Here is a 12,551-nt window from a genome sequence, read left to right on the forward strand (position 1 = left end):
GATATGTGACACAAAATAGTTAATAAATAACATTTCCCACACGTCTACTTTACATCAGCACAATTTTGGAAACAAAATTTTTTTTGCTAGCAAGTTATAAGGGTTAAAATTTGACCAGCGATATCTCATTTTTACAACGAAATTTACCAAACCATTTTTTTTAGGGACCACCTCACATTTGAAGTCAGTTTGAGGGGTCTATATGGCTGAAAATACCCAAAAGTGACACCATTCTAAAAACTGCACCCCTCAAGGTGCACAAAACCACATTCCAGAAGTTTATTAACCCTTCAGGTGCTTCACAGCAGCAGAAGCAACATGGAAGGAAAAAATGAACATTTAACTTTTTAGTCACAAAAATGATCTTTCAGCAACAATTTTTTTATTTTCCCAATGGTAAAAAGAGAAACTGAACCACGAAAGTTGTTGTCCAATTTGTCCTGAGTACGCTGATACCTCATATGTGGGGGTAAACCACTGTTTGGGCGCACGGCAGGGCTTGGAAGGGAAGGAGCGCCATTTGACTTTTTGAATGAAAAATTGGCTGCACTCTTTAGCGGACACCATGTCACGTTTGGAGAGCCCCCGTGTACCTAAAAATTGGAGCTCCCCCACAAGTGACCCCATTTTGGAAACTAGACGCCCCAAGGAACTTATCTAGATGCATAGTGAGCCCTTTAAACCCCCAGGTGCTTCACAAATTGATCCGTAAAAATGAAAAAGTACTTTTTTTTTTCACAAAAAAATTCTTTTAGCCTCTATTTTTTCATTTTCACATGGACAACAGGATAAAATGGATCCTAAAATTTGTTTGGCAATTTCTCCTGAGTACACCGATACCTCACATGTGGGGGTAAACCACTGTTTGGGCGCACGGCAGGGCTCAGAAGGGAAGGCACGCCATTTGGCTTTTTAAATGGAAAATTAGCTCCAATCATTAGCGGACACCATGTCGTGTTTGGAGAGCCCCTGTGTGCCTAAACATTGGAGATCCCCCACAAATGACCCCATTTTGGAAACTAGACCCCCAAAGGAACTAATCTAGATGTGCGGTGAGCACTTTGAACCCTCAAGTGCTTCACAGAAGTTTATAACGCAGAGCCATGAAAATAAAAAAAAAAATTTCTTTTCTCAAAAATGATTTTTTAGCCCGCAATTTTTTATTTTCCCAAGGGTAACAGGAGAAATTTGACCCCAAAAGTTGTTGTCCAGTTTCTCCTGAGTACGCTGATACCCCATATGTGGGGGTAAACCACTGTTTAGGCACATGCTGGGGCTCGGAAGTGAAGTAGTGACTTTTTGAAATGCAGACTTTGATGGAATGCTCTGCGGGCGTCACGTTGCGTTTGCAGAGCCCCTGATGTGGCTAAACAGTAGAAACCCCCCACAAGTGACCCCATTTTGGAAACTAGACCCCGAAAGGAACTTATCTAGATGTGAGGTGAGCACTTTGAACCCCCAAGTGCTTCACAGAAGTTCATAACACAGAGCAGTGAAAATAATAAATACGTTTTCTTTCCTCAAAAATAATTTTTTAGCCAGAATTTTTTAATTTCCCAAGGGTAACAGGAGAAATTTAACCCCAATATTTGTTGTCCAGTATCTCCTGAGTACGCTGATACCCCATATGTGGGGGTAAACTATTATTTGGGCACTTGCCGGGGCTCGGAAATGAAGTAGTGACGTTTTGAAATACAGACTTTGATGGAATGGTCTGCGGGCGTCACGTTGCGTTTGCAGAGCCCCTGGTGTGCCTAAACAGTAGAAACCCCCCACAAGTGACCCCAAACTAGACCCCCAAAGGAACCTATCTAGATATGTGGTGAGCACTTTCAACCCCCAAGTGCTTCATAGAAGTTTATAATGCAGAGCCGTGAAAATAATAAATACGTTTTCTTTCCTCAAAAATAATTTTTTAGCCCAGAATTTTTTATTTTCACAAGGGTTACAGGAGAAATTGGACCCCAAAAGTTGTTGTCCAGTTTCTCCTGAGTACGCTGATACCCCATGTGTGGGGGTAAACCACTGTTTGGGCACACGTCGGGGCTCAGAAGGGAAGTAGTGACTTTTGAAATGCAGACTTTGATGGAATGGTCTGCGGACGTCACGTTGCGTTTGCAGAGCCCCTGGTGTGCCTAAACAGTAGAAATCCCCCACAAGTGACCCCATTTTGGAAACTAGACCCCCCAAGGAACTTATCTAGATATGTGGTGAGCACTTTGAACCCCCAAGTGCTTCACAGACGTTTACAACGCAGAGCCGTGAAAATAAAAAATCATTTTTCTTTCCTCAAAAATGATGTTTTAGCAAGCAATTTTTTATTTTCTCAAGGGTAACAAAAGAAATTAGACCTCAATATTTATTGCCCAGTTTGTCCTGAGTACACTGATATTCCATATGTGGGGGTAAACCACTGTTTGGGCACACGTCGGGGCTCGGAAGGGAAGTAGTGACTTTTGAAATGCAGACTTTGATGGAATGGTCTGCGGGCATCACGTTGCATTTGCAGAGCCCCTGATGTGCCTAAACAGTAGAAACCCCCCACAAGTGACCCCATTTTGGAAACTAGACCCCCCAAGGAACTTATCTAGATATGTGGTGAGCACTTTGAACCCCCAAGTGCTTCACAGACGTTTACAACGCAGAGCCGTGAAAATAAAAAATCATTTTTCTTTCCTCAAAAATGATGTTTTAGCAAGCAATTTTTTATTTTCTCAAGGGTAACAGGAGAAATTGGACCCCAGTAATTGTTGCGCAGTTTGTCCTGAGTACTAAGGTACCCCATATGTGGGGGTAAACCACTGTTTGGGCACACGTCGGGGCTCGGAAGTGAGGGAGCACCATTTGACTTTTTGAATACAAGATTGGCTGGAATCAATGGTGGCGCCATGTTGCGTTTGGAGACCCCTGATGTGCCTAAACAGTGGAAACCCCTCAATTCTAACTCCAACACACCCCAACACACCCCTAACCCTTATCCCAACTGTAGCCGTAACCCTAATCACAACCCTAACCCCAACACACCCCTAACCCCAACACACCCCTAACCCTAACCACAACCCTAATTCCAACCCAACCCTAAGGCTATGTGCCAACGTTGCGGATTCGTATGAGATCTTTCAGCATCATTTTTTAAATATCCGCGGGTAAAAGGCACTGCGTTTTACCTGCGGATTTACCGCGGATTGCCAGTGTTTTTTGTGCGGATTTCACCTGCGGATTCCTATTGAGGAACAGGTGTAAAACCCTGCGGAATCCGCACAAAGAATTGACATGCTGCGGAAAATACAACGCAGCGTTCCCGCGCGGTATTTTCCGCACCATGGGCACAGCGGATTTGGCTTTCCATATGTTTACATGGTACTGTAAACCTGATGGAACACTGCTGCGGATCCGCAGCCAAATCCGCACCGTGTGCACATAGCCTAATTCTAAAGGTATGTGCACACGCTGCGGAAAACGCTGCGGATCCGCAGCAGCTTCCCATGAGTTTACAGTTCAATGTAAACCTATGGGAACCAAAAATCGCTGTACACATGCTGCAGAAAAACTGCACGGAAACGCAGCGGTTTACATTCCGCAGCATGTCACTTCTTTCTGCGGATTCCGCAGCGGTTTTACAACTGCTCCAATAGAAAATCGCAGTTGTAAAACCGCAGTGAAATGCGCAGAAAAACCGCGGTAAATCCACGATAAATCCACAGCGGTTTAGCACTGCGGATTTATCAAATCCTCTGCGGATTTTTCCAGAATACGTGTGCACATCCCGAACCCTAACCCTACCCCTACCCCTTACCCTTACCCTAACCCTACCCCTACCCCTTACCCCAACCTTAGTGGAAAAAAAAAAAAAAATCTTTATTTTTTTTATTGTCCCCACCTATGGGGGAGACAAAGGGGGGGGGGGGGGGTCATTTACTATTTTTTTTATTTTGATCACTGAGATATAACCTCTCTCAGTGATCAAAACTCACTTTGGAATGAATCTGCCGGCCGGCAGATTCGGCGGGCGCACTGCACATGCGCCCGCCATTTTGGAAGATGGCGACGCCCAGGAAAGAAGACGGTCAGACCCCGGGAGGCTAGGTAAGTATAAGGGGGGGGGAGATCAGGGCACGGGGGGGCGTCGGAGCCCTGGGGGGGGGGGGGTTGGTGGATCGGAGCATTGGGGGGTGGATCGGAACACGGGGGGTGGATTGGAGCACGGAGCGGGGGATCGCTGTGCGGGGGGGTGGATCGGAGCATGGGGGGGAATCGCTGTGCGGAGGGGGGGATCGGAGTGCGGGAGGGTTTGATTGGAGCACGGGGGGTGTGATTGGAGCACGGGGGGAGCGGACAGGAGGACGGGGGAGCGGAGCACAGGACGGAGGGGAGCGGAGCACAGATCGGGGGGCGATCGGTGGGGTGGGGGCACATTAGTGTTTCCAGCCATGGCCGATGATATTGCAGCAACGGCCATGGCTGGATTGTAATATTTCACCAGTTTTTTAGGTGAAATATTACAAATCGCTCTGATTGGCAGTTTCACTTTCAACAGCCAATCAGAGCGATCGTAGCCACGGGGGGGGGGGGGTGAAGCCACACCCCCTGGGCTAAACTACCACTCCCCCTGTCCCTGCAGATCGGGTGCAATGGGAGTTAACCCTTTCACCCGGCCTGCAGGGACGCGATCTTTCCATGACGCATATGCTGCGTCATGGGTCGGAATGGCACCGACTTTCACGACGCAGCGTATGCGTCAAAGGTCGGGAAGGGGTTAAATAAACTGAACTGTGCATTACTCACCGCCCACATCTAGCACCGCGTGTCTGCCACTGCTCCCAGTGTCTGATCCTATGAGTAGTGGTAACTTCACACTAAGAGGGCTGCAGCCAATCAGTGAGCTCAGAGGCTTGTGTTATCAACTCTGGCAGCTCCGCTGAGCTCACCGATTGGCTGCAGACAATAACTGAAACCAGGAGCAGCAGTAGATTCAGTGCCTGATGAGCGCAAGTCAAGGCGCGAGAGTTCTCCCAACTAGGAAAACCCCTTTAATGACCATAGTATTTATCTGCTCTGGACCGCATTCATTTACACATGGCATCTACTCAGACTTGCCAATGAAATAACACAAGGCATCACACTGGATGGATGGCATGCACAATTTGACGTATACAAAACAATACCTTGAAGTTCTTCAAAAATTGCTTTCCTTTGCTTCTCATTGGCAAGCTTTATATAACACTGGATCACTCTGGTGGTATCATGGGCAAAGGCAATCTGGGGACAATTACAAGTAAAATAGATAAGAAACAAACATTGCAGTGTATTACATTTCCCAAAAGTCATACACACTATACCCCTAGATAGGAGTCTGTCATGATACAGATGACAAGTAACATTATGGGGGAAAAAAGGTTTCCAGAGAATAAAATAATTACTTAAAGCACCACTTCAGCGCTGGAAAAAAACAAAACAAATAGCTGGAGTGTCACTTTGAATTTAAGTCCCCTGCCCTTGGTCATACACTCGCCATCAGGGGTCTTGACCATTTTTCAGCACTGCTCTGGGCCAACAGCGCCACCTTGTGGCAGTAACGTCTGACTGGCAGGAAGTCAGGAGCTAAGTCACAAGCTCTCAATACAAGTCTATGAGAGCCAGAATGAGGCCAGGACGGGGCTCTCATAGAGATGTATTGAAAAGTGACCTCTGCAACACTCCATGAAGCACTAGAGCTGCTGGCAGGTCACTTTTCACCAGAAACTGATGGGGAGCAGCAAGGAAAACAGATGAAAATGCTGAATATCAGATGTTGAAGATGTTCAATAACAGGGAAAACGTGAAAGGTTTCTTGCTTTCTCTATGGAGAAGAGTGAACTTATATATTTTACAGAAGGAAAAACGAGCTAGGAGACGGTTTATATAAAGGCTTAGCAACCTTCTATAGAGGAAAAGGGTTTATAGCAAAATCTCTACCTTGTGCCTTCCAGACTCATCTGTAAGTAATGCAGTCTGCCATCTGCTGGCAAGCCGTGAACATGACATGCCAGCAGCAGTTGGCAAACTGCATTATAACCATCATAAATTACAAATAAAGAACACTTCCAAATACAATTAGAAAGCAGGGAGAAAACCGATTATAGATAGGATTTTATTGTATAGCTTGCAACAAAGTATTAACTGACGATGTACAATAGGTGTAACCGTATCTTTCACTGGGGGGCACACACAGTGGACACAGGTGACAAAGCGAGAAGAAACCTTAAAGGGAACTTGTCACGTTGCACATGAAGTCCAATCTGTAGACCGCTGGGTACAGAGAAGCTAAGCAGAATGACAATTTATGGAAAAATATACTATGTATATATTTTATTCATTGAATCCTTGGCATTGCATGCATAAACCCAGTGGGCAGTTACTCAGTGATTGACCGCTACGTCTGCATGCAGTATCATTCAGGGAAGACTGACAATGAATAAAATGCAGGGGTTACTGAAACTTTTCCCACAACAATTAATATCAATCTGATCAGCCCATCTTGCTCTGTAACATTCTTCCTGAAGATCAGATACTATTTTCAACATGGCAGGTGCCCTTTAATAATAGGTGTCAATAACGTGAACATTTTAAATAACGGGTGTACCGGATGTTAAAGATATAAATAAACGGCAACATATAAAACAAAGCAGATTATATATATATATATATATATATATATAGATACATACATATACACCCCAATAACCATCTCTCAAGAGACACTTAAGGCAAATGCACCTGTACTGTATATTGATCTGTTATGTAACCTAATTAAACAGACTTATGTTCCTTACAGTCAAAGTGCTCCTATTGATTCTTTCCTAAGTAAAAGCAATTAAACCCTGAGCATTGCGCGTGTAATAATCATATTATGCGGTCTGACCCAGGAAGGAGGACCATCTGATCAGCTTCACTTACACTTTTCACGTTCCCTTGAAGCAGCTTCTCCAGTTCATCCATCAATTTGCTTCTCTTTGCAGCATCACAGTTTTTTCTAGACAAAATAAAAAAAACAAACAAATGAAATAAAACTGGACCAAAAAAAAAGGCCAAACATGCACTAAGTAGGGACAATATGTAAAACAACCTCACAAGATTATGGTACCGCACAGAGGAACGATGCTGCCAGCAGTGCCATCCCTTTGCTTTAGGAGCAAATACAGGTTACCAGAAAGCCAATGGAACACCTTCTTGGCAAAAATGCCCACTAAAACCATGATGATTGGTGGCAGGCAAGATGACGAGAAGCATAGCTAGAAGAACAAAGGCCCCATAAACTATTGAGGCTCCCACATCGGGTAGTGCAGCACAGCAGGCAGGACACAATCTGTATTCTTTGAATTATAGGAAGCACCTTACTGTTAAATGCACACCAGCAAGAGAGATCTGAAAGGAGGAAAACTTGTTTCCTAGTAATTAACTCTCTGAAGAACCAGACATTTTTAAATTTTTGAGTCCCCTGGTCCTACAGCAGTATCTTTTTTTATTTTCTGTGGGACAAGTTGTAGCTTTGAAGGACACCATTCATTTTGTCATATACTAAAAAAAAAACAAAAAAACACAACATTCAAATGGGGGGGTGAAATGGCGGGGAACAAACAATTCCATCAGTTTTTATTTCTATTTCATTTCACAGTGCACAGTAAAAATGACCTGGCAACCGGATTCTCCAGGTCCGTACGATTACAGCAATACTAAACACAGGCTATGTGCATACAGACGCCGGCACAGCCAAGGTTTCCCAGGCAAATCCGCTTCTTTCAGAGACCGCCGGCAGCTCCCTGAAGAAGCTTTGCTGGCAATTTCACACGCGTTCTTGTAGCGCTTTTGTACACAGCCTTACAAGGTTTTCTTTACATTTTCGCGGTTAAATTAAATAAAAAGCTTAAAAAAACTAATGTGTCATTTTCCAAGACCAGTAACCATTTTTCTGCTGATGGAGCGGTGTGAGGGCTTGCTTTCTTGCACACTGAGCTTTACTGACACCATGTAGGAGTATGTATGATGTTCTGATTGCTATTTATTGTAAATTTTTACAGATGTGGAGACTACAGAACAGCAATTATAGTACCGTATATACTCGAGTATAAGCCGACCCCCCCCCCTAATTTTGCCACAAAAAACAGGGAAAACTTAATGACTCGAGTATAAGCCTAGGGTGGGAAATGCAGCAGCTACCGGTAAATGTCAAAAGTAAAAATAGATACCAATAAAAGTTAAATTAATTGAGACATCAGTAGGTTAAGTGTTTTTGAATATCCATATTGAATCAGGAGCCCCATATAATGCTCCATACAGTTTATGATGGGCCTCATAAGATGCTCCATATTAAAATATGCCCCATATAATCCTGCATAAAGGTTAATAATGGCCCCATAAGATGCTCCATAGACACATTTACCCAATATAATGCTGCACAATTGTTGATTATGGCCCCATAAAGATATTTGCCCCATATAGTGCTGCACAAACCTTGATTATGGCCCCATAAGATGCTCCATACAGACACTTGCCCCATATAATGCTGCACAAACGTTATGGCCCCATAAGATGCTCCAGACACTTGCCCCATTTGCGGTTGATGCGATAAAAAAAAAAAAAAAAAAAAAAAAAATATCACATACTCACTTCTCCGTCGCTCAGGCCTCCGGCACTTTCAATATTCACCTGACTTCGTCCCGGCACGGCTCCATCTTCAGCGTCTTCTGCACTGACGTTCAGGCAGAGGGCGCGCACTAACCACGTCACCGCGCCCTCTGACCTGAGCGCCACTGCAGAAGACAGAGCGGCGCCGGAACGGGGAGCAGGTGAATATCGCACAGCGCTCCCCTCCCCATTATACTCACCTGGTCCTGGCGCGGTGCAGTCCCTGCTTCCACGGCGCCGCAGCTTCTTCCTGTACTGAGCGGTCACCGTTACCTCTCATTACAGTAATGAATGTGCGGCTCCACCCCTATGGGAGGTGGAGCCGCATGTTCATTACTGTAATGAGCGGTACCATGTGACCACTCAGTACAGGAAGAAGCTGGGGCGCCGGGGAGCCAGGGACCTGCAGGGACCGCACCAGGAGCAGGTGAGTATAATTAGACAGCCCCCTGCTCCCCCTCCCCTGCTGACCCCTGGGCATGACTCGAGTATAAACTGAGAGGGGTACTTTCAGCCCCCAAAACTGGGCTGAAAATCTCGGCTTATACTCGAGTATATACAGTAATTAGATTTTTTTTCTCTTTGACATATAAAGTACAGTTTAAATACTTTTTTTGTTTTGATAGATCTGACTTTTTTGGACTCTACGATGCAAAATGCTTTTTTTTCCATTACCATATATACTTGAGTATAAGCCGAGGCCCCTAATGTTACTACAAAAAGCTGGGGAAACATTGTCTCGAGTATAACCCGGGTATGCACGGCTCCTCACCCCCATTCTTGTCTGCACGGCTCCCCATGCCCATCCTTGTCTGCACGGCTCCCCATGCCCATCCTTGTCTGCACGGCTCCCCATGCCCATCCTTGTCTGCACGGCTCCCCATGCCCATCCTTGTCTGCACGGCTCCCCATGCCCATCCTTGTCTGCACGGCTCCCCATGCCCATCCTTGTCTGCACGGCTCCCCATGCCCATCCTTGTCTGCACGGCTCCCCATGCCCATCCTTGTCTGCACGGCTCCCCATCCCCATCCTTGTCTGCACGGCTCCCCATCCGCAGGCTCCCCATCCCCATCCTTGTCTGCACAGCTCCTCATCCCCATCCTTGTCTGCACGGCTCCTCATCTCCATCCTTGTCTGCATGGCTCCTTATCCTTGTATGCATGGCACCAATCAAAAAAAAAACATTTAAAAAAATAAACCATCCTACTTACCTTTACTTCGCTCCCTCGCAGAGTCTTGTTCCGATGCCCACATTATGCGCTGCTTACAAGCAGAGCACAGTTACCGGAATCCTCACTGTGCTCCACGCCAGGACTATGTGCGTGGAGAGCAGTGAGTATTCATTGCTCTTTAGTAGCACTCACTGTGTGAGCCTCAGCCACCAGCTTCCTGCGGCCGGTGGTCACGACTGCCCGCTACTTATATGAATATTCACCTCTCTCCACTCACATGGGAGTGGAGAGAGGTGAATATTCATTTCTGTTAAGTAGCAGGCACACGTGACCACAGGCAGCTGCAGGAAGCCGGAGGCTGTGTGCACTATTACAGAGAAATGAATATTCACTGCCATTGCAGGCATTATTCATTTCTCTTTAGCAGCAGGCACAGGAGTTAGCTGCAGCAGCCGGCTACTGCCTCTGACCTGCAGCTCCGCCGCTGCCCCTCCATCTTCTGGGACAAAGACTCAAGTATACGCCGAGGGGGTGTTTTCAGCACAAAAAAAAGAGCTAAAAATCTTGGTTTATATTCGAGTATATACGGTACTTTTCTTTATCTTTGAATGCGTGAAAAGGGAAAATTTAACAGATATACACACGGAAACCTTTTCTTTTTAATTTTTACGTCCTCTTAGTGGACTTGAACTTGCGAAGGTTTGATCACTTACACTATACACTGTAGAGAAACGATACCCCTTAGACCCCAGTCCAGAGCCTCTCACCTAGCCAAATCAGTTCTTATGCTTCGCACTGACGAGGGTCAACAGCCCGAAACACCGTGTCTGCGAATTGAGATACTGATTTGGCTTTTATCCTAAGTCATATTGCATGACTCGTTTAAAGCGTTGATTGTAACTTGTAGGATCGCTACTTCCAATAGGTGGCGCTATAGAGTTTAAGTCCTCTTTTTCTCAGAAGAGGCAATTTGCATACTATACACTGTAGTAAAAGTATATAGTAAAACTGTGGTCCTCCTATGAAACCCCCCTGTTGCTGGACTTCACTTGAGGACTAAAGTTTTGCCAATTTATTTCCTGGATGGTGGGAAAACAGGATTGTCTTCTCTGATGACATGGAACAATATACCACATCCATCCCCTTGTGGGCGAGGTATATTGACGTGTTCATCCTTTGGTCTGGTACTGAAAAGTGGTTCATGGAATTTGTGGAGGATCTCAATCAGAATCATATTGGTTTTTACTTTACTAGTGAAATTAAAAAGGAAAAGCTCATTTTCCTTGATATCACTATCATCAACAATTTCATGGTCAGTTAGAGTCAACCTTGTATCAAACCCACAGCCACAAATAGCTTATCGTGGGACAGCCATCATCCAAAGACACTTCTTATAGTGATCTCAAAAGGCCAATACTTGAGATTGAGAAGAAACTGTTCAAATATTGGTTACTATATGGCCAAGTCTAAAAATCTTCAGGGCCTAATTCTTCACAAGGGATATCCCAAGAAAGTATTGGGTGAGGCATATAGACATGCTCTATTACAGAATTGTGAATCCCTACTGGTTCCTAAGACTAATAAGGAGAGCACCAATATGATTCATGTGATTGGTATGTTTGACAACTCTAAATGAGGATCGCTCTATTCTTGGGGGCTTGTGGGATATTCTGAATGTCGATTGACATCTCCAGTGTTTGGCAGCCAGACAAAACTATGGTGATTTACAAGGAGGGGCGGGGGAGGGGACTGACACCTAAAGGACTGTCTTGTCCACAGTCATTTTATTGAACATAAGCACGTAGGTACCTGGCTTGATTATAATAATTTAGGAACCTTTAAATATGGTGGTGGCAAGGCATGTGGATATCGCAAGAAAAGCAAGTCCTTCACTAGTGCCATAATCGTAAATTTGCTAACTGCAAGACCAGAAGAGTGGTCTATATGGCTGCATGTGAATGTTCCTTGAATTATACACTGTGTGCAGAATTATTCGGCAAGTTGTATTTTGATAATATGATACTTTTTATACATGGTGTCCTACTACAAGCTGTTCAGGCTTGAGAGCCAATTACCAATTAAGTAAATCAGGTAAAGTGCATCTCTGTAATGAGGAGGGGTGTTGTCTAATGACATCAAAACCCTATGTAAGGTGCGCTTAATTATTAGGCAACTTCCTTTCCTTTGGCAAAATGGGTCAGAAGAGAGATTTGACGGGCTCTGAAAAATCCAAAATTGTGAGATGTCTTGCAGAGGGATGCAGCAGTCTTGAAATTGTCAAACTTTTGAAGCGTGATCGCTGAACAATCAAGCGTTTCATGGCAAATAGCTAACAGCGTCGCAAGAAGCATGTTGGGCAAAAAAAAAAAGCGCAAAATAACTGCCCATGAATTGAGGAAAATCAAGCGTGAAGATGCCAAGATGCCATTTGCCACCAGTTTTGTCATATTTCAGAGCTGCAACGTTACTGGAGTAACAAAAAGCACAAGGTGTGCAATACTCAGGGACATGGCCAAGGTAAGGAAGGCTGAAAAAGGACCAACTTTGAACAAGAAACATAAGATAAATGTCAAGAATGGGCCAAGAAATATCTTAAGACTGACTTTTCAAAGGTTTTATGGACTGATGAAATGAGAGTGACTCTTGATGGGCCAGATGGATGGGCCAGTAAATGGCAGAGAGCTCCACTCCGACTCAGACTCCAGGAAGGTGGA

At 44.8% G+C, this 12,551-nt stretch overlaps 1 protein-coding gene across 1 annotated transcript in view; it reads right to left on the reverse strand.

The window, feature by feature from the left end:
• PUM3 (pumilio RNA binding family member 3) overlaps positions 1-12,551 on the reverse strand; it is a 172,054-nt gene that overhangs the window by 123,732 nt on the left and 35,771 nt on the right. Inside the window, exons 5-6 of the mRNA XM_069764098.1 lie at positions 6,937-7,012; positions 5,166-5,259 (exon numbers count right to left, since the gene is read on the reverse strand). Of these exons, the coding sequence (XP_069620199.1) occupies positions 5,166-5,259; positions 6,937-7,012 (170 nt within the window). The remainder of the gene's footprint in view (positions 1-5,165; positions 5,260-6,936; positions 7,013-12,551) is intronic.

Source organism: Ranitomeya imitator, chromosome 1 (assembly GCF_032444005.1).
Source record: "Ranitomeya imitator isolate aRanImi1 chromosome 1, aRanImi1.pri, whole genome shotgun sequence".
NCBI classification, from domain to species: domain Eukaryota; kingdom Metazoa; phylum Chordata; class Amphibia; order Anura; family Dendrobatidae; genus Ranitomeya; species Ranitomeya imitator.